The sequence below is a fragment of the Eptatretus burgeri genome, chromosome 14, assembly GCF_056783735.1.
Source record: "Eptatretus burgeri isolate ZD-2024b chromosome 14, Ebu_testis_v1, whole genome shotgun sequence".
Lineage (NCBI taxonomy): Eukaryota > Metazoa > Chordata > Myxini > Myxiniformes > Myxinidae > Eptatretus > Eptatretus burgeri.
Window position 1 is genome coordinate 41,490,758 of NC_140974.1, and position 23,764 is coordinate 41,514,521.

General features: G+C 41.6%; 1 protein-coding gene and 1 pseudogene across 3 annotated transcripts in view; both read left to right on the forward strand.

Annotated features, from left to right (window-relative positions):
• Window positions 1-23,764, forward strand: part of LOC147013030 (DENN domain-containing protein 1B-like) — a 251,978-nt gene that overhangs the window by 189,920 nt on the left and 38,294 nt on the right. For all 3 annotated transcript variants that reach the window (XM_085854485.1, XM_085854484.1, XM_085854486.1), the window contains 4 exons: window positions 17,018-17,108; window positions 20,106-20,146; window positions 22,845-22,916; window positions 23,064-23,120. In XM_085854485.1, the coding sequence (XP_085710611.1) occupies window positions 17,018-17,108; window positions 20,106-20,146; window positions 22,845-22,916; window positions 23,064-23,120 (261 nt within the window). The remainder of the gene's footprint in view (window positions 1-17,017; window positions 17,109-20,105; window positions 20,147-22,844; window positions 22,917-23,063; window positions 23,121-23,764) is intronic.
• On the forward strand, window positions 1,313-10,167 carry LOC147013031 (uncharacterized; annotated as a pseudogene).

Below are 23,764 nucleotides of genomic sequence, written 5' to 3' on the forward strand. Positions count from 1 at the left end.
CAGCTGATACTTAACACATTTACTTTTCTCTTTCTGGCACACTCGCAAAACTGTACCCCATGTCCCATTGTTAGGACCCAAGAGCACGACTTTCCTTAATGCTTCCAATAATCCTGCTCTTCATCCTGGTTGTGATGTTTGTCTTTGTTTGGGAGAACTTTGGATCCAGAAGAGAAATCCGTCTGGAGTGAGTGCCTGTTCATGGCCATTAACATCTTCATATCTCTACACTTCGCCCCCCCTCCCCACTCCTTATCCCCATGTGCACTGCCTCCCTAACCACGCTTCTTGCCTCTGCCACAATGCTTCCTGCCTCTGCCACCACACGTCCTACCTCTGCCACCACACTTCCTGCCTCAGCGACCACGTTTCCTGCCTCAGTAACCATGTTTCCTGCCTCCACCATCACACTTCCTGCCTCTGCCATTACACGTCTTTCTTCCATCACTGAGCTTGCTGCTGCCCCTACCGTATGTCCTGCCGCCCCCACCATGCATCGTGCCGCCCCAGCCGAGCATCTGCTGTCCTGCCTCCCCTGCTACCGCACATTCTGCCCTCCCCCTCCCCCCCCATCCCCACACACAATCAGCATCTGACCACCACCACCATGCATTCTGCTGCCACCACCGTGCGTTGCCTTTTTACCTCTCTGTCACCTCACTTTTCCATGAGTCTCGATCTTGTGTAGGAAAAATTAGGAATTAAACTCTCCTTCGCTCATCGTTTATTTTGTCTGTTCTTTCCTTTTTCTTTTCTCATGCAAGTAGTGTACCAATGATTGTATCTGTGTTTGGGCTTTGCTTCTTCAGGCAAGTCCCTCACCTTTCCCTCTATTTTGTAGTACAGTCAAAATCATTGACTTTATCATTTTCAAGACAGGGCCCATTAATATGACATCACCAACCAGATCAAAATAGACGGTGTTGTAAAATAAATTTTTGTCTGTCTGAAGAAGAAATAATTTTCACGATCACAGATTATTTTTTAGAAGTTTATATGAAATCTTTTATTTTACTCACATGAGTCCATCTGAGTCTAAAAGCAAAAGGTCTGATGTGCAAATTCAATATATTAGTCTGGGAGCCAGCATGTGAAAATGTGCAAAAAAGTGATTTTGATGTGTTACCCCTGCTATACAATTTTTGATACTTGGACCATTTCAGTGGGTGTGTTGGCCACCTGAAAAATGTTATTGGACACTTCAACTCCATTGCACAACTTCTGTGGGCAGGTTTTTTTTGATAAAAGGTCATGACCAAAAAGAAAAAAAATCGGGGGGGGGGTAGGGGAAACTAAATTCACCATTCCTCCACAATGGAACACCCTATGACAACAAATTACCACTCATTATCTTTGTCTGGATGTATGCTACAGATTAGTATCAAGTAGATTTCAATTGCGTGACCTTCAAGGTCACCAGAGGTCAAAAGGTCAGAAACGATCCAGTGCGATATAAAAATGTCATAGTGCAACTTGTTAGCTTCCATATTGCACAGAACTTTCTTGGGTCTATTGGGTTTTGATGAAAGAAAGCGGCATTGAAGAGGTTCTGGTTGCTAGTGATATATGTGGTCAGGGAACAGCTAATAAGGTGATGGCAGGAAAGGACAACTATAAACTGGTTCGTTACCATTCATTGCTAAATGAGGCTTTCTTCATGCTTACGTGAGAAACATTCGAGCAATGGTTGTTCCTGAAAGAGTATACAGATCATGTTGAATCACCTTCAACTGTGTCATCGCTGTTAGAAAGAATTCGAGTGGATTATGAAAACAGGACAAAGACAGTGTCGTGCAACATGTTGGTGATGTGCTTAATCATCTGAAATCCCTAGATACTGTCTGGGAGGAATTTGAGAATTCTTTAGGAAAGACAGCACAGTTGTGGGGAATGTACATAGAAAATGGTACTCATTCTAAAGCGTTATATGAATGCTGAGAGAGCTGGCCTTTGGAACCAACACCTCCTGGAGGCAAAAAACATGTTACCATACAATGTTTCGTCTGGACACAGCAAGTACATGTCCTGTCTTCCAATATATTTGAGTGAAATGAACAGCCTTCCCAACTCAGCACCAGATGTTCACAAATAATTTGAGGCGGACAACTTTGCAGTCCATCAGACGGAAGGTGCATTCAGTGGTGTATGGACAGACCTCGCTTTGGAGCAAACCTACAACAAAGAAGGGAAAACAAGCCTATTTATGGGAATAACCCAATCAGAATCAGCACGGGAGAAGTATGTAAAAACACTGCCCTTCATGACAGCGGTCTCTGAGAGTGTAAAGCAGATGGTGCATATGCAGTCTCCTGACTCAGACCAGCACGAAAAGGTGAATAAAGCTGGCATGGCAAAGGTTCTTAAAATCAGAGACACTGTGATAGAAAGTATGAGGAATCCATTCGCTCCGACCATTGCAGCTGATAAGTTGGTCAACATTGCAACGGGAGAAATGCTCGCTTCGACGGAAGTTGTAGACTCCAAAAGACTTGGATTAGAGGCAATTGCATATGCAGGTTCCACTGATGCTAAAAAGATAATTACCCCAAAGATATTGACGTTTGCTGCACAACAGAAGCAAAGTGGGGGAAAAGGAAGACCCAGTGAAACAATTGGTATCTGAGGAAGGCACAGTTACCAAAGCCCTCTGCTTTACTCAGGAGCTGACGAATGAAGGTAAAATAGAGGCCTTCAGCTACGAATGCTGCGACTACCCTCCATGCCTGTTTGAACCACACATAGCTGGATACACAATGCGTAAAGGAAACAAAGCTGACTTCCTCGACACCCTCCAAAGCAAAGTCAGTAATTCATGTGAGCCAGTCAAAGAACTGCCTCCCTCTGCTTTAAAACCAGTGTATGTCATAGATGCAATGGCATTCATTCAACGCTTCCAAACCCTTGGGGCTAGCATTTTCAGCCAACTTCAGGAAAGATACAAAAACAAGATTTTGAAGACGAAACCGATGAACTGTTCTGAGGTGCACTTTGTCGGTGATAGATATGACTTTGGTGAAATGAGCTTGAAGAGTGATGAACGCTTGAGACGTGAAACGGGAGCCAGCGCACCAGAGATCGTTCCAAATGATAACATGAAAATACCAGTATGGAATACGTTTGTTTCGAATCCAAGGAACAAAGCAAACATGCTCTCCTACATCTCATCCTGCTGGTCAAAGTCGTCCCGACCAGATGGTTTCAGTCTTATAATTGGTGTTGATAGCAAGGGAATTTGTGTGACCAACAGCGGTGTTACACTGTTGGAGGATTTGTGCTGCAACACCCATGAAGAGGCAGACACCAGAATATTTACGCATGTAGCCAGCTGTCAGGATAGCAGTATATTCGTCATTCATGCGACTGATACTGATATCATATTACTTGCAATGTATCATTTACCACAGCTCCAAAATATCAAGAAGTTGTAGGTGGAAAAGAACAACCTTTTTCTACCAATTCATGACTTGGTCAGTGAGTTAGCAGAGGCAGAGGACAAGGGCCCCTTCGAACTTACTGCCACATTACTTGTTTCCTATGTTGTATCAGGATGTGATTCTGTCAGCTACCCTTTCGGACGAGGGAAGAAGAGAGCGGCCAACGTGGCACTACAACGTGTTGGAACAATGCCACAACTGACTGATTTCTCGCATACAGATTCTTGTGTGGACATCAAAGTGTTGGATGAAGCAAGAGATTACTTTTGTCAGTTGTACAGTAGACCTGGCTATTCATCTCTCGATCGGTTGCGTGCCCATTTATTTGCTTCCAGCAAACGAGATCTTCGTTCTCTGCCTCCTACTGAGGATGCATTTCACTATCATGTTCTCAGAAGTCTTTGTCGAATCAATCTGTACAAGCAAGCAAATCTATGCAACCAACCCTTCTACCACTGGTGGAATACGGCAGACATTTTGATAATACTGGCAGATTAATTCCTGTCATGAAGCGCAAGGATAGTAAACCAGCCTCAGCCAAACTTGCTTTCTGTAAGTGCAAGAAAGCCTGTTTAAAGAACTGCCCATGTGCTAAGGCTGGACCAGCATGTATCATTGCATGCAGCTGTAATGGTGACCGAGCCAAATGTGGTCAGCTGGCTGAGGACAGTGAAGACGAGGACTAGACAACAGTAACTTGTAGCTGGCGGCACCACTTAGGTAATTAATTCTAATAGACGTCGTGAATTGCCTTTTTAAATGTGGCAAATGTTAACTGTCATTTCTTTCATGCTTTAAGGTGGCACGACTCTTTGTATCTTTGACAAACTAGTAGTTGTCAGATAACTGTTTGGCTACTGACGGTGCATTTGAAAGCAAACGTTATTGCAGTGACATGCGTAGAAGAGCCCTGACAAGGCAGCTTATGCTGTTTCTGAGCTTGCAATCAATTAGTGCATGTTACTACCTATATCACTAGTTGTCCAAGTAGCATCGACTTATAGGGAGTTGATCGGCAGAATGTAACATCCTAGAATAGTTTTCATCATTTTTGTCTCTCACACAGACACTGCAGTACCTTGTGATATTTTTCAGTCTTTCCTCATCTTTATCAGACATGTATAGCAAATTGACCATTTAAATCATTTTTGCAATAAATGATAAAATTCTAATGGACATTATCAGTACTGTACTTTTACATAACATACATAACAAAAATAATAAAAATCCACTTATTTTCAGTGATTTTCAGATTTGTGACAATCAATTTGCTGGTCATGGTGCACTTTATTGTGATCCATTTGAAATATTTCTTCTCCAAAAACATCAGAGGGATCTAAGGAGTTGATTCAAGTGGTATTTTAAGATAAAATCTTATAGGAAGGGGATCTATACAGTATTTCTTTGATAAGTGCCAGATTTTGGGCGTGACCCGATTTTTCTGACCTTTTGACCTCTGGTTACCTCGATGGTCACCCAATTGAAATCTACTTCATCCTAACCTGTAGCATACATCTAGACAAAGATAATGAGTGGTAATTTGTTGTCATAGGGTGTTCCATTGTGGAGGAATGGTCAATTTAGTTTCCCTTACCCCCAAGATTTTTGTTTTTTTTTCGGTCATGGCCTTTTATCAAAAAAACCTGCCCACAGAAGTTGCGCAATGGAGTTGAGGTGTCTAATAACACTTTTCAGGTGGCCAACGCACCCACTGATATGGTCCAAGTGTCAGAAATTGTAGAGCAGGAGTGTCACATCAAAATTGTATTTCTCAGCCTTGGCTCCCAGACAATATGGACCCAAACTGAGTGCTGCTTCACTCTTAAGGTGAAATATAATTGGATTGCTTGATAAATTATCTTGGTCTCCATGGAGTATGTTTTCAAAATCGTTTGTGTCAATAAACCACATGTCCAGTTGACCACATTGTATCCAACATTACATTGCAAAATCATGTTATACAGCTTTCAAGATAATATTAAACTCTGATTTTTTCCAATTAGGCCACATTTAGTATTTAGTGGCATTATATTTAGCGCGGATCACATTAGAGACCTTCAATAAATCTTTGCGACACAAGAAATGCATTTAAGAAACCTTTGCGACAATCTTTCTGCATTGTTGCAAAATGTCTTTTGTGAAATTTGTCTCAGTTCTTATTGCATTGTCAGCAAGTTTCCTCAGGTTATAGGGTGTAGCCGCATGGGAATGAGGACGGCACTTCCACTTATCCTGAAGATAAATGCTCAGTGGGGTTCATTTGCAGGCCCTGAGCCGGCCATGCTAACAAAGACAGCTGATTGTCAATGAAGCACTTTTGAACCACTGTTGGGATTTTCAGCTTTTGTGCTGTTTTCTCACTGTATTAAAACACATCTCAAGACGGTCTCTTTCTTTTGCCATTGATAATTGCTTGTTTTTTGCAGATATATTAACATTGGCTACTCCAAGTTTCACAAATTTTACCGCACACAAGACATGTGAAATGGATGGCATGTGAGCGACATAGACTCGTATTGGCTTAACCATCGGATGTACAGGTTATGGCAAATGCTTGTTTTTCAAACATGCTCTTCCAAGGGTACAACAAAGTGATTTTTCTTTTTCACAGATTAAATACTTCCTTTCATATTCCAACAGCAAATTTTAGCCTTTGCCATTTGGAAAAATTTCAGAGAAAGTGTTAAATATTCTCTTTGCAATAATTTATTTGTCATCGTAAGTTATTTTCCTTCTCATTGTTGAAATCCTTTTTTCATGTAGAATTGAGTTTAATGCTGTTAATGAGTTTTTTCTGGGTAGGTTCATGATGCTGCAGAAAGGGCAACATGCATAGCTGTTTTTTTTTTCTTCTAACTGATGAGAGGTATCCAACTGTAAACAAGTGGAGTGTAAATAGTTTGAGAGGACTGAAGTTTCCAATGAATAGATAATGAGGATTCGTAGTTCAACAACTGGGCAAAATGGTTTGAGAGCCATTGGTAGTAACGACTTACCAGTTAAATATTCGGTAAATTGTTATTAATCAAGGCTTATGTGGCCACTCATGATGTATTGCATGTGGTATCTCGGGGCAGATTTGAGACAATTGATAGAAGAATCAGTGCATGCTCGAGAAAATGATTTGATATATCTTCCTTCCTCACAACAGGGGTCTTGTATTATAGAACTACCAAGTTGTCTTCGTGCTTGCAAATACACACATGCAGTATTCCATCTCCATATATACAAGTCAGAAAAAAAAAATAAACGGATGAAAAACTTGACGTGATCGAATCCCAAAAATCAATCAAATAAGGCAGGAAGGAATGACACCACAATACGATACCACGATCCTTTTACGGATTGTCATCATGACATACAGTGGTGAGAAAAAGTTTGTGAACCCTTTCAAATTTTCTGTGTTTCTGCATAAATCTGACATAAAATGATATCATGTCTTCATTGAAGTCCAAATAATAGATAAAGAGAACCTGATTAAATAAATAGCACACCCCCAAAAAAATCCTACTTTTTCATTTATTTATTGAGCAAAATGATCCAACATTCAATTTATTTGTCAAAAAGTATGTGACCCTCGAGGTTAATCAGCTCAATTAAAGGGGCTAATTACAGTCAAGTGTTTCAGTCAATGGAATGACAATCAAGAGTGAGTTTGGGTAGCCCTGCCCGACATTAAAAACGTAAATTTTGTTCATCACCATCAGAGTCTGGTCTTCACCACAAACGTTTGTGTAAGTGTGTCATGCCCCAATCAAAAGAGATTACTGAGGACCTCAGAAAAAGAGTTATCGATGCTCATCGGTCTGGAAAGGGTTACAAAACTATTACTAAAGATGTTGGGCTCCACCAATGCACTGTCAGGCATTGACATCAGTCAGTGTTCACAAGTCCACCATCAGGAAAACACTGAACAAGAATGGTGCACATTGGAGGATAGCATGGATGAAACAACCACTCTCCAAGAAGAACATTGCCACCTATCTCAAGTTTGCCAAGACCACCTGGATGATCAAGAAGGGTATTGGAAGAATGTTCTGTGGACAGATGAGTCAAAGTGGAACTTTCTGGCTTAAATGAGAAATATTACGTTTGGCAAAAACCAAACACTGCATTCCAACATGAGAACCCCATCCCAACCATGAAGCATGGTGATGGGAGTTTCATGGCTTGTGGCTGCTTTGCTGCCTCATGTTACAGCCAAACAGATGAGCAAACAAACAGGGGTGAATATGTAACCTCAGTCCATCATTGACGAAAACATGAATTCTAGATTATACCAGCAAATTCTACAGGAGAATGGAAGAGCATCAGTTCATGAATGAAGCTTAACAGAAAGTGGGTCTTGCATCAAGACAACAATCCTAAACACAAATAAATCAATGACAGAATGGCTTAAGCAGAAGAGATTTTGCATTTTGGAATGGTCAAGTCAAAGTCCAGACCTTAACCCAATTGAAATGTTGTGGCAGAACCTGAAGCGAGCAGTTCATGCCAAAAAAGCAAACAGACATCTCTGAGTTGAAGCAGTTCTGTAAGGAGGAATGGGCCAAAATTTCTCCAAGCCCATGTGCATGACTAATTAAGAGTTCCAGGAAACGTTTGGTTGAAGTTATTGCTGCTCAAGGGGATGCCACCAGTGACGGAATGCAGAGGTTCACATATCGTATTTTCCGGCATACCGTATCCGCACTTTTTTTCGGCAAAGAAGGTAAAAGTTGGGGTTGCGGTTAATACACGAGTATAGAAAAGAAATCAGTCTTAAAAACGATCAATGCTGAATTTCTATTATATTCCAAATGAACACTTTTTTTAGCAGTCAGAACTGCTGTTAAGCTAAATTTAGCCATTTAAATTTTAAAATCGGTTCAGGTTAATAGTTTGTACAGCATTTTGTTAACCATGTGTGGAAATTGGATGAATTTGGTTAAAAAAAACTGGAGACGCCCGGAGTTTAGGTGCTTGGCGTATATAGAGCCTCGCGGCTCTGAAAACACCATTAAACTCAAAAGAAGAAGAACACCTGGTCTCACATCAAAAGAAGAATTATTCACAATCGCTTGAGTCTTCGGTGAGGATACTTGAAGATCGAGTGTATAGTAACTTTATTAACACTCCAAATATAGCAAACAAGAAAAACAACAGCAAGAGCGTCTTTCATATTAAGCCATGCACCGGACCTCTCGTAACTCGCTCTCAGCTCCATCCCTTTTTGTCCCGCCCCCGTTAAAGGAAAAACACACCGGTTACATTCGACGAGCGAACGGATGCTATTCGGTCTCTGGAGGGAAAGGACTGCTACAAGTCTAATAACGAAGCACCCACCTCAAATGAGCTTGCGCCCAATGTGACGATCAACACTACTGGTCATGAGAAGGACCGATTCACCGTCGTACTCGCCTGCACCGCAGACGGTGGCAAGCTTCCCATGTTTGCCGTGTTGAAGAAGAAGACAATGCCCAAAGACAAGTTTCCAGCTGGCGTCATTGTTCGTGCGCAGCAGAAAGGGTGGATAGACGAGGGACTGGTCCAGGACTGGGTGCATAAGGTATGGAATAGTAGGATGGATGGCGGTCTCTCCCGACGACAGAGCATGCTAGTCTTGGCACAGAGGACGACATAATTTGGTGAGGAGGAGGAGGCTGCAAGTGATGGGGACTTGCTCCATACTGATTCGGACAAGGAGTTACATGCCGTCTTTGACGAGGAAAGCATTGACGAGGATTTTCTCGGGTTGAGCTGAAAAGCTTCATCAAACCCAAACGGCCCTTTCAGGGACACAAATCCACAAAAAAAGTATGATTACCGGAATGAATCCCTTTTCTTCCTTTTTCTACAAACAAAGAAAGTCCTCTTTATAGTATTAAAAAATAATAAAGAAAAATAAAAACTTCTTGGTATCCTCTCCTCTCTCTTCAACTTCTTGAAAATGACAATAAGACTGTTAGACAAAATTAAGCGGACATGAGAGTAAGCATGTTGATACCTCCGTCACTTTGTCTGTACAAAGTTAATCTACTGTTGTGGGCCGGGGGTTGGGTGAGAAGACCACCAGGCGGGGAAGTTATCTCGGGTTCCCACCAGACGCCCCGGAATTGCAGGCCGTCACACATGGATAATTCCGTGACGCGGCGGGTCGCTAACCGACCGTGAACGCCAATAACTCAACCCCGTGACTTAGGTTCCTCCGTCTACTTTATCCGGTTACCTAAAAATAACCACGTGATCGAATTACCGGGGGACACGCCCTTGGTACGCCTTGTCCGAACCGGATCACCTTACCGGATCAGATGCAGCCGAGCAACACTGCCAAGGACGTACCAGCTAAAAGGAACGGATCATTTGGAATAAAGTCCCGGCTAGGCTAGGATGCGGACCATGCTGGATCAATTAAAGAAAAGATAAAAACGAGCTGGGAACATTTCTACAAAGGATTTATTAACAGGCAGGTGGGGGGAAGATATGTGGCACAGTGAATGTTGTTTATTGTTGTCTGTAGCAGGGACAGGAAGAAAAGTGTGGTGCTACAATAATCAAGCAACTTACAAAAGCAGACACAGAGCAGAGTTATCCCGATATAATTATTGTACAATCTTAACTTAAGTGAGGACAGGCGCCATGACACACACACACACACACACACACACACACACACACACACACACACACACACACACACACACACACACACACACACACACACACACACACATACACACACACACACACACAACCCGATGAAGAGGAGTTAATGAAGAGAAAAAGAGGAGAGGAGATGAGGCTAACGGTCTCAATACCCTGCACGATTGCCCGACCATGCCACCAATATGTTTTGGGGGGATGTTCCGCAAGGCGATACCTCCCTGACAGCTGGCGCATCATCTCCCACTTCGTGACACTTCGAGCCGCTAAGCGCCGATCCAGGGAGATGGCACGCCTGACAGGCGTGAAGGAAGGACTTTGGGCAGAGTCAGAAGGCAGAGTCTGGAGCAATGGGCAGATGGGTGGAGTCAGCAGCAGGGGGCGGTGAAGAAATGGCGGAGTCAGCAGGCGAGTGGGCGGAGAAGGACGGGTGGAGAAGGCGGAGTCAGCAAGTGGGTTGGTGAAGAAGGGTGGGTGGAGAAGGCAAGTTGGAGATTCAGAGAGAGAGAGAGAGAGAGAGAGAGAGAGAGAGAGAGAGAGGACGGACAGCTTCGCGATCCGTCCTTTTATAGACCCCGTGGTGCGGGGCAGGGGTGACGACCCGAAGCGATGTGTCGTCACCCGAATTGGGCGCTCTGGTTGGGCCCCGGCCAGCACACGGGCCAGCTGCCATGACCGGAAGCGGCTCCACTTTACTTCTGGCAAGATGGCTCCAAGCTGCGGAATTGCCTCGCTCCGAACCCCATGATATGAATCGCCTTGCACCGAACTCCGTGCCGTGCCCTGGCAACCCGCGGTTGGCACTGGTTAATGTGCCTGCTCCGTGGTGCGCCACATGGCCTGAGCAATCCAGCTGCACAGCATGCCTCTGCCTGGTAGCAGCTGTATCGAGGCAGAGGTGCAGGAGGATGTCTGCCATCCGTGGGAGACATTTATGGCTGTCGTGGTGAGTGAAGACCGACGGTAAGACGTTATCGTAAGCCCATGTGCAGACCCGACCAAAGATGTTTGTTATTCGTGCCCCATTCTGTACAACGATAAAGTATCACGGGCTGCGCGCGAGTCTGCCATTGTAGACGTGGTCAGCGAGCGGGTCCGCCCGCCATCGAGCATTTCCCGTACAGTGCGTGCGGGTCCGCCATTGTACACGTGGTCAGCAAGCGGGTCCGCCCGCCATCGAGCATCGTGTTCACGGCTATCAGAGGCGGTGGGGTGCACGGTGCCAACCGGGATGCGTACCATGAATTGAAAGAAAGAGCATAGATGTATTTGGATTGAAGAAGAATGCGCCATGTGCGCACTGTAATTTGTTTGCATTTGGTGTGTTGATTATCCCTCTGATCGCCTGAACAGTGGTTGGGGGGTTGGCGCTGTGGGGCACGCTCCGTGCAGCGCTGGCGTTTATTATTGGCTTCTACTGCTGCCCTTGGTCTTCTGTGAGGACGCATTCTTACTTGAAGGGCGCCGCTGTGATTTTTAGCGATGGGTATCCGAGCGGAGTACCTGCCGGACTCGCAAGGACCCCTTGCTTGGATTTATGTCAGGAATAGAGAAAAAAGAATAGGAATGAGTTCAGAGATTTAATCAGACCTCGCTATGAGATTTACACAACGCACTTTCCCGTTCGACCTACCAGACAAGAAGGAAGGGACTATCTGACCGTACATTAATTAAATAACTGACTCGGGACCACTATATGTTGGCTGGTGTTGGTGTTGGAGGGATGCAGTTTCCAGAACCACATCATGACAAACATATTTAGATCTAGATCAGAAAAAAGGATCAATATATTCATTTCTCTTGAGGGTGAACTTGAGGGTGAACTTGAGGGTGAAGGGTATGGTTAATACACGGTTGTGGTTTATACACCGGAAAATACAGTTGTTTTTCCAACAAAGAAATTGAATGTTGGATCATTTTCCTCAAAAAATCAATGATAAAGTAGATCTGTTTTTGTGCTATTTGTTTAATCAGGTTCTCTATTCTATTATTAGGACTTAGATGAAGATCTGATCACATTTTAGGTCAAACTTTTGCAGGAATGCAGAAAATTCTAAAGGGTTCACAAACTTTTTATCACCACTGTAGTTTCACGTTTTTGTCATGTGACTGTGTGGCCATAGTAACAATTGTATGAATATGTCGATGTTGGAGATAGTTGTGGATTTGTAGAGTGGGTTGGTGTAATTGTGTATTTTATTTGTTGTGGAATTGAGACAGAAAAATGTCAAAAGAAGTCGTGATGGCAATCCGTATCAAGAAATGTGCTGTCGTATTGTGGTGACATTCCTTTATTATCAGTCCTTCCTACCTTGTTTGGTTGTTTTTTTTTGGAATTACATTTCAACATGTTTTTTTTTCATTTTTACCTCTGCCACCAAAGGTGGACTGAGGTTACATATTCACCCCTGTTTGTTTTTGATCATCTGTTTGGCTGTGAGCAGGATATCTCAAAAACTTGTGGACGGATTCAGGTGAAACTTGGTGGGCAGGTTGGGTTATTTATTTATTTATTTATTCGTATGCGGTCTGTGGCTGTTTAGCTGCATCATTTTCTGGGGGCACAGCTGCACCGCTGATGCAATGCCCCCTGTTACCAGTAATCTGGTACTGATTTTACCAACCTCAGAAAGATGACAGCCTGAGTCAACCCACCTGGTGTTTCTTCAATGGCCCACCAGGGGCTTGAACTCAAGAAGCCTAATATCTTCAGGCAGCCACCTCAACCGTTAAATCAACACCAAGCTTGACAGGTTGGGTGTGTGACAAGGACGAATTGAATAGATTTTGTTGAAGATCCGGATCAGGATACTAGAATTTTAAAAGTGATTCTTCACAATTGAGAAAACGATATAAACTTTGTGGATGAGTTGGTTCGGTGACAAGAACAAGCCGATATGATTCGATTTTGGTTAAAGGTACGGAGCCAGATCCGGCGTATCGGTGGGATACAAAACGTAAACTGTTAAGGTATCTGCTCAACTGAATGCTGTTCTTGGTATTGTTTGCTGTTGTTGGTTCTTTCTTTCTGTAAATGAAATCTAATTTTATTCACCGTCACGTATTATTTTTCACGTAGCTAGCTGTAGATTGTTTGATGATATAAATAAGTGATGAAGCTAAACGACATCAACAACAGCATTTTGTACATTTTTGTGCAGGTTACTTTGTCCATTCATTGCTTCCATTTTGTACAAGTTTCTGCATGCACCATTCCAGGGATTCTTGTTTTGTTATTGGGACCCAACTACTTATTATGTATGCTCTGATAATTGCAGAGAGTGCTCTGGTAACATGATATGAAATTGTGGAGATTAATTTCCAATATTTACTGATTTTATGGGTGGGTGGGGGGATGGGGTTTGGAGTGGTGAAACATGGTGCGTAAAAGATGGAAGGGGTTAAAAACAATCCACCGTATTTCTGTACATCGTAAATACAAGTGGATTGTGCTTGCAGCCCGCAAGCAGATAAATCAATTAAATGAAGACTGGTTGAGCAGTTCAAGCTATTTATTTATGTGCAGTCCAAGCTGTGATTATTATACTCTACGATCTAGATGATATCAATCGGTATATTTTAGAAGATGCTTGTTTGTTTCCAGATGGGTTTACTGACACCTATTTGTTTAAATTTTCATGAAATACATGTTCGACTCTTGTCGGCCATAATATGATGTTTTTAGATGGAGGAATGTTTAACTCTCTTTTTGACCTCACGGTTCACGGACATTGCGTGGTACATTTTCACAGGTTGGCCGAAAGATCACTCATGTCTTATTGAAAGTGTGGGTTTCTGTGGAGAAGTTCTTCTGATCCGGGCATGTTGCTCAAGTTAGCATCATCTACCTTTAGAGATTTGAACCCAGTAATATCTGTCCCGAGAATCTGTGAAAAATATGAATGAATGAAAGCTATAATTCATGCCGGGAACAGTTTTTGGTGGGATTGGGTTGGGAGATGGGGGTTGCTGGGGAGGTGGAAGTTGTGTGCCATTTTGCTTTCTCCGAGGTTAGAATGCTGATAGCAGTGCATGCCGCACTAAAACAGAGGTTGTTTTATTACCAACTTGAACATTAACTTCAACTTGTCCAAAAAATATATGCAAAATACACGTGATACGGAGCACTTTCGTTTCCTCAACCTGAGCATGTTTAAATTCCAATTTCAGGAGTAAAATCATTCAAGTGCTTCGAGCATTGTTTCAAACCAAGTGTCCTTGGTCTCTGGGCTAGACCTTTCACACCCAAAGCAAATATTAATAACGCCAGATCTATCTCCAAATTTTGATGAGAGGAAGCACGTATTATATACTTAAGCATTCAAATGATAATTTTTTTATCATCTGGAAGTTGGCATCAATCTGTCTAACTGCCGTGGAAACCGAGCTGTTAGTAAAGTAAAGTAAAGCTGACGTTTCGGGCGTTAACCCTTCATCAGAGCCAGAAAAGGATGCTTTGTTGTGAAAAGTGATTTGACCTACCGATTAGACAATCAGGAAACTTCCCAAACAGATCATGTAAGTGGCTAGATTGCACACAATCACGTGCTGACAGTCAATCTGTGCACTCATATTGCCCTTATATGCTCTTCTCATCCCTGTTTTATATTTCTCCCAGTCTCGGGCCTGCCACAGTCCTTACATGTGGTGTCATCTGCCCCCCAAGATCTATCATTAATTGGAATCCATTCTTTAATTTTGTAATGATGCTACAAATGGCACACAATGCTTAATATGCGGCACCAATCCATGCATTCAGTTGATTCTGAAAGGCCCGGATTGTGTGAAAGTGCACACCACTCGATCGCATCCACCTCATTATGGTCTGCCACCTTCTCTTTTTTTAAGCTACAGTCTAGGCACCCATTATATTTCCTTGGTCGCAGTGTTCCTGCATGATGACTGTCTACAGGCAAACGTTTGTGTACTTTACATATTGCAGTCATGTGATGTGACCTCCCTCCACAGGGGAGGCTACTTAATGTCTGGCACACAATCCCAGATAAAGACCACTCGGTGGTCGAAACATCAGATGTGAAACTTGTCTGCTGAGTTGCTAAACTTATTGGTTGTGCCTTCCTTTTTAAATAATTATATAGGCCTTCACTTGCTTGCCTTCTCCAAGACAATTCAAGATCCAAATATAAATAAGAAACAGGCCGCGTAAAGGGATACAGATTTTAACAAAACATATTATCCTACTATAATTCACCGTCTGTCTGTCTGTTCCCAGGTACCGCAAAAACGGCTGAACCGATCGCAACCATTTTTTGGGTGTGTAATCCTGGGACCCCTTGGAGTAAAATAGGCATACATATAATAACATGACCCCCTTGACGGCTCCCGTAGGGAGCGGGTGCTTCCATTCCATATAATGTATCAAATGGTGTCATTATCATCTGTCTGAAAATATCCATTCTCACTGGCATGTTTTGCTCAAGTATTTTTTTTTAAGACTTATTTTCACAAACATCCGTTTATTTTATGCATGTGCAGTATGATATTGCGTTGTTCTGCATCATTTCGAACATTTCCGAAATGAGGAATTTGATGACACCATGTGCAACACCACTTGGTGCATTCTTTCCAGGTCGCATGCTTGCACAGAACCATACGCATGTTAGGTGTGGTCACCAGACACAAGTATCAGGGATGAAATGGAGGAGTTTTAAATTTTTGGAATGAATAAACCTGTCCAACTAACTATAATATTATATTGGTCGACATGCATTTCTTACTGAGATTTGTGGAGGAGGGGGCAGAGGTAGTGGGGGTGAGGGGGGGATTTCAAAATTGTGAGAAAGGAATATTAAGGAAGAGAGGTGAAGGGAGGATGATCGAAGAAAGAAAGCATTTGAGTAGTAGGGAGAGAAGGGAAATAAGTTTGGAGGAGTGAGACTAAAGGAAGGGAAGGGACATCTTCATCTGCCTTCCAAGGAGGGTGGGGGAGGGGGTGTTTGTCTTCAAAACATCCATGATATTTGCATACGCAAGAAATAGATCACCGAAATGATCTGAAATTTTTGAAAATAAATAATTTATTGACACGATACTAAAGTCTTCAATGTACGTGATCTTGTTTTTCTGCATCAGGATTCATTGCTTTAGTAAATGCTTCTCTCGTACAACTTGCATTCTGTATCTGTGTTTGTGTCCTTCGCGAAGAGTATGCAAACTAGCGCTGGCCCCCTGGCCAACTTCCAAATTGCAGCCCTGACATCTTGTGTCAGAGTGGCGACCCGGCCAGGATTGTAACCCGAGCCAAGAAACTGCTTTGGTTGAACGGACACTCTTCATACAGCATGGAGCAAGAATGAATTAATGAAGTTTGTTTCGCCTTTTTTCTTTTCTTTTCTTTTCTCTTCCTTTTTATACACAGTCTAAGGCTCATAATGGATCTGCCACTCACACACACGGACATACTGACGAGACAAACACTTAACACAGCCAGTGAGATTGAGGGAATTGTGCTGTCACTTCCTGTGATACTCTGGGGACCAGCAACTTCAAAACAATGGCACCTCTTTTCTCACCGCACTCAGCGGGACGGTTCCTCAGGAGGAAGTTCCTCCTTCCCGTGGATACCAACCAATGGCGATTGTCCGTGCTCTGACCTTTTAAATGCTGAGTGTCAAGCAAGGAAGCAGCACGTACCAATTTTGAAGTATTTGGTATGACTCAGCTGGGGTTTGAACCGCCAATCTCCCAGACTCGGAGCAGACGTTCTAACCATTAAACCACTGAGTCTGGTGTTAGTGTATCTCACCCTAAACGTCTGAAGGTCTTTATTTCATTTTATCCTCAAAATCATTCACCAGGAAGTGCTGTTTTTAGAACCCAGCACAAGTTAAAGTTTCTTTTTTCCCCCCAAACCCACTATTGTGCTAGAACCCAACATATTTTTCGTTCATTTTCAAACCGATTCCTAACCTTGCCTACAGTTCATCGAAGATCGACTGCAGTTGCTAAACAGTGGTGTGGGTTTCAGCGATGTATTCGAAGAGGAGATAGACCGTGGTGGATATGGAAAAGGTGAGTATGGCTCATAAAAAAAAAAGTTTGGAATTAAGAGCTTTGCGTCGCATCAAACATTTTGTTAACAATTCTTTTTTTATATATGAGCAATAAGTGTTTTTCAACTGTTACTTTAAAACGAATACATTAAAAATTTCATCTTGTTAGACAAACCGTTGCTTACTTTGATAACACTGCTCAACAAAATCAAACTTTTTTCTCTTGTCAAAAATGCAAACACACTTTTCTAGACCAGTTTTCCATGCTGATTCCAAATCTGTTTTTGGTTTTCTTCGAGCACATTTTGTTATCGAAATATGACTGGTGTTAATTTCAGCACAATTTAGATAATAATCACACATTAAGCTCATTAACGTTCCAACTTTATTCATTTTTCAGTATAATTCCCATAAACGTTATATACACCGTACACTTGGTTAAATTTATATTTGTGAAAGTACACATTTGTGTGTACACAGTACACATTTGTGAAAAAAGAAATGGATAACAACTTAAAATCGTACGATTTTCTTTTGTAAACTTTGTCCGGGTTGTCGCGATACAACATCCAGCAATAGTCGGCCAGCATACTTTGGTTCCAGAAACCTTGGTAGCAATTTTCCATTGCCTGAATGTCTTGATGGAAGCGTTCCCCCTGCTCACCACTCACCACGCCAAGGTTTTCGGGAAAGAAATCTATATGCGAATGTAAAAAATGTAATTTCAAGGACATGAGACGTTCTGATATTTTTTGATATTTCAAGGACATTCTGATATTTTTTGATATGCATCGAGCAGTTTCTGGACTCCATCTCTGTATACGGGAGACTTGTGGTTACCCAAGAAGTTTCCACAAATCCATTTGGAAGCCTGTCATGCATTTAGTTGGAAGACATTGAGGCTTTCTTCAAAGCCTTCATCCTGCAGAACCTCCCTGATGTGGGGCCCCACAAAGATTCCCTCCTTCAATTTCATTACACTGATGTTTGGAAATTTCTCAACAAGGTATTGAAACCCTCTCAAATTAATCTTATCCATCACTTTCACAAAATTCTTCATGAAACCAAGCTTAATGTGCAGAAGTGGCAGGAGAATCTTCTTTTGATCAACTAAAGGAATCAACTGGACACTGATCATTCCTGGCTTATATGTGATTCTTCGATGCCAATTGTCACGTCTGATGTAATGATCCACGGTAGCACGACTGTCCCATAGGCAGAGGAAACACCAGTATTTCGTGAACCCTTATTGCATGACCCTCCTCCATTAATTATAATTAAGGTAATAACCTTTCAATTTTGATCGTCTTATCACAAAAACTAGACGTGCTTGGGGAAAACCAAAAACAGATTTCGAATCAGCGTCTCAAGAGCTATGTAGCCCCACATATAATTATATCTGATGAAAATGACTTCTTGGCCAGTGTAATTCTGGTCCCTGATAAATCAATCTGCAGCAAACTATTTTGCATCCCTCATTATCCTGCATCTCAATGCCATATAATATAATGCTCAAATTATAAAGCGTAGACTTTTGTTTAAACTTTTGAGGCAAATATCAAACATGACTCATTAACGAATGAATCAGAATGACTCAACCGTGTTGAGGACATGGCGAAAAAGTCAAACAGCTAATCGTGAACACAGACGGCAACACATGCAAAACAGAAACGATTATAAATAATTTAAAAAAAATTAGTAAAGAGCTTACTTTATTTCTCCATCGAAGAATGTAAAGTGAAAAAGTTGAAAACCGTCTTATCTAGAGCGTCTGAATTTTTAAAGCTTCATCAGTTTTGCCAGGAGTGCAATGAGAGGAATTTATTCCTCTGGATGATTTATGCAAAGAGATGAGAATGTCAATGACTTACACCAACCACAAGTCTGCGCTTTACCTAACATTGAGTGAAATACAGGTGTCATCTTATTAGAATTCTTGTAACATTGGTGGAGCGAGTGAGATACCAGGACGATGTAGCTCCAAGATGTAGACGTGTTAAGAGTTGTGTTACAGATGTCAGTTCGTATAAAATGCCTTACAAGTGCTTTTATCTGATTGTGTAACATGTTTGAACCTACGATGTCCGTTATAAATTTAATAATGCCGTAGTTGTTTTCCTTACGAAGTGGTGGCTATTGTTTTGATCAGATTTTGTCGTCAAAATATTTTATGATCAAAAGTACTATTTTTCGCTTTATGTATTATTCTGTGAAATTTGAAATTTTAACATGACAAGGAGCCATTTACATGCAAACATCGTGATACATTTTCCATCGTCAGTTGGTATTATTCGTATTTTTATTTATTTGAGGGATTAGAGTTGTCCCTTTGTCATTTCATCGGCACCATTTTTGGGGGATTACTTTTGGAGTCCACTTGCCTGAAGTATGCATTCAGAGTAATCCAGTAAGTGTTGACTATCTCCTCTCTGAACGTCATATTAATTAACCAGCTGGCTTTTTATTAACTGTACATCAGCAACATGGTAATTCTCCTGAGTCTAGCTTGGCTTCATGAAGCATAGAACCTAAATCCTTAATACTGTTTAGCCAAATTTGAACCCACAACCTTTGGGGTATGCTCGTTCAATGTCCTTAATACTAAACTATCATATGTCTCTTTCCCTGCTCGCACACTCTCGCACTCCCTTTTTTCCTGCCTTTCCTTCCATTGTGAAAATTAAATTTTCTCTAGTTGCTCCAACAAATTTCCTTGTTCTTTTTACTTAGATGTAATATGTAGATGGTCGCTAACCAAAACTTTGAGTAAGCTGCCTCCTGCCTGCATGATTAGAAAAAAAAAAAAACTTTAAAAAAAAATTATTTTTACATTTTTCCATGCTTGTAGCTGTTTCATATTCACTGTATGCAGAATAATGTAGCTAATCTGTTGCTCACATTTATGTTTGTTTGTAGTTAAGGTTATCCTTATTTCCCAAATATGAAAATTGTGGAAGACTGGGTTTGGTTCCTTAAATTTCATCTTTTTCTTTCTCTTTGCCAATGTGTGAACCAGGCAGCAGCAAGTCATATCAGCTGTGGCTGCTTAGTGTGAAGGTGAGTTTGAAGTCGTGGACCATGTACTTTGCCTCATTAGTGGGCCTGAGAACAACCTATCAAAGGGCTTCTTGTCTCTGCAAGGGTTGAGGCTGTACTTTGAGGTCATATCACATTGTCTTCAGTACAAGCAGCAGAAAAAAGGAGATGAGGGGAAGCATTGGAATGGGGAAGGGTGGAGATTTGGGGATTTTAAACAATTGATGTTTACACACTCTACATGAGTGCATCACGTTTATATTTCTGTACATTCCTCTTCAAATCGAAATTGCTTTACCACCTGGTACCTGTGGCTCTCATTTTCCTCTTTGTTCACATTCTTTTTCACCAGTTTCCTACCTTGAACATTTCAAGAAGATTCACATGCCCAAATTCCCTTCCGTTTTCCTCTTATCATTATCCTCCCATATCGTTAACGTCATACATTTTCCCCTTCTTTTGTTAATCCTTCCATACAACCTTCTCAAATTCTTTTTCAAACCTTTGTTCTTACAATTGTGTTTTAAATTTCTTTCTCTTTTTTTTTTACTTTTATTTATAATTTGGCCTCTGTCTTTGCCAATAAATGTTTTTTTCTTGTGATTTCCATCACCCTGCATGCTTATATGAGCTAAAGATATAACATTCGGGTTTTTGCTAAATCGGCATGTGTCGCAAGTTAGGTCACATTTGTTTGTTGATTTGTGTCACATTGCTGAGGATTTTTCTGATGTCGTAAAGATTGAAAATGTAGTATTTAAGTTTATAATGTTAAAAAAACTTGTGGTGAAGTTCATCATGGTGAGGGGCTTTCTGGAAAACATGCCAAAGGAGCTGCCCTGAGCTTGATTGAAGAATATAGCTTCAATATGTAATACGCTAAAGGTGAAAGGCAGGTGAGCATTGATTAAAGAGGGACTAATTGGAACAGATAGAGGCAATAAAAATGTTGTTGACTTGTCGGATCACTTTGCTAATCTTCTTGTTCGTTAAGGGCCACTATTATTCCCATGTTTTTATGGGGTTGGCCGGGGAAGCTTTGCTGAAGTCTTTCATGAACCAGCTGGCCAAGCCTGACTTTCAACTAAGGTTAGGGCAGGAATTTTTAATTTGGCCAGGGTGCTGGCGAGAGCTCATGTCCTACTGATCGCGAAAGACACCGTGAGATCATCACTTTGCGAATATTCAGCCATAATAGTTCGTGCTCACAACCTTGCTGACTGGAGCAACGCTTGCAAGTCAGCATAGATGGGAGCAAAGACCAGGCATTACAAAAAATGGGAATGTATACTGATGCTTTGGTCCCTGTACAACAACATTTTATCATTGCCAATTTCACCCCACTCTGATGGGGTTTTTTTCTTAATCAAAATAAAATAATCTAATGTCCACTTCTAATATTAACTTGCAACCTCTTGATCAAAATTCATGCTGGTGTGAGCATGGTAGAGGTTAGTTCTGTCAATAATCAGAGTTGATGTGAAGGTGTAAATACAAAAAAATTATATATATATATATATATATATATATATATATATATATATATATATATATATATATATATATATACCGTATATCTATGTATATGCAGTATATAGCCAAAACTCCATGGATTCATAAATTAAAATGAGTGCATGCTTTTTTTTGGGGGGGGGGGTGGAGGATGGAGGGAAACGAGCTGAAATTCAATTGTAAAGATGTATGTGCACACAAAATAATTTAGGTTGAAACAAATTAATTCATGCAATGAACATAGAACATGATTATATGAGATGAAAGAGAATATATATATATATATGGCATTTACAGGGACTTCCTGTTTTTGTATGCCTGGTGTTGGCTTTATGGTTAGGGTGGTGGGCTTTGGATCCCGCTCAGCTGTTGAATTAGTACCAGGTGGGGTTAACTCGGCCTGTCATCCTTCCGAGGTCGGCAAAATGAGTACCAGCATGCTGGTATATTGTGGTGGATTGGCGATCCGTCCAGGATTGTGCCCAATAGCCAAGGACACTGCTTAAGCAGCACCAACGCTCTGCAAAGTGTGTGGTCCCAATCTCCTCTCCTCCTGTTGTTGTGCCCGTCATAAACAGGCACTTCAGCTGGTGTATATATAATCCAAAAAGAGCAATTCTGACCCTGAATGTGACATTTCGCTGATGTCATGTGCATAAATTGTACCAACAAATCACCTCCAAATTTGGATGGAGATTTATGGTCACAAATAAATGAAAGCAGAGGTACCAATCCAGATTTCGCCCTTATGGGCTTGTCGGTATGACATACAGCACTGTCACATCGTTTTTTGTAATCATGCTAAGTTGGTTGAATAAAAATCGAACCCTCTCACAATAAACATCCGGGTTGTGCTCGTGGCTGGTCGACAGAGTGAGAAAAATGACGTTATCTTTGTTACTTTTGTTTGACTGAATACAATGTGAATAGCTCTATAATGCATAAACCTCTCATTTTTCCGCAAACAGAAAATATTACAAATTGATTCTGCATGCCCTTTAAGCTTTGCAACAACCAGTTTTGTCTTGCTTATGGGGAGATTGAGGTTATAAACCTCACTACCCTTAACTGGTCTTGATATAAATGTGTGAAAATCCATGTAAGCATTGCACACTGCCTCATCATGGTAGTGGACCATGGTAATGCTATTTGGAGATATCCTCTCACCTAATTTCATCCTCGTGTGTCGGTTTGCCTTCCTTGGCAGAAAAGTAGCGGTGCTCTTTTAAACTCAATGAAGACACGTGCAAACCCAGCCATGAAAACGATGTACAAATTTGTAAGTTGCACACGTGATGTCACTGGAATCGGAACAATGCCATGTTTTGCAAGCGTTTCGTTTTCACTAGCACAGAACAAATGCTACCTTGTGCAGTATGAAACTCTATTACTTCCAGCACACTGTCTTGTCTTCCTCCACTTTCAGGCAAAGGATCATGCAAAGCAAGGTTTCAAGGAGGTCAAGAACTTGCTAAAACAAAAGGTGAACAAAGCTCATAATTGACAAATATCCATAGTTTTTATGAGGGTGTCAATAAATTATGCCACTTTGCTCTTCACAGCTCTTTATTGAACCCACACTGATGCATACTGCCAATCATTTTTCAACATAATTCCCAAGGAGTGAGATACATTTGTCCTATCTCAATGCCAGCTTAATGATGCCTGCAACGTGCAACTCTTTAGGGATGGTGCATAGCCACACATGGACAGCCTTATTGATGTCCTCATGCCACACAAATTGCTTGCGACATAGAGCCTTCTTCAATGACCCAAACACGTTGCGGTCAGATGGGGTGAGGTCTGGCCTGGATAGTGGATGTGGGACAACCTCTCATTTAGGTTTTGTGCTGGTACCTCCTGCCTTGCAGGCAGTTGTGAGGTGTGACATTATCCTTTTGCAGAAGCACACCCCATTACTGAAGGCCGGGACGACATCCATGCTCCCAAAAAATGGAAGGACACAGTGCTGTATATCCATTTTTTTTTGTTGAATTTCGGCCTTTACATGAAATCACATCTACAGTTTCTCCTCTATTTCTCCATACAAGTCATAGCTCTCAGAGAAGCGTAGTTCCCGAGATAGCTGGACTCAATAACACTAACTCTGCATGAGGTATACATTGA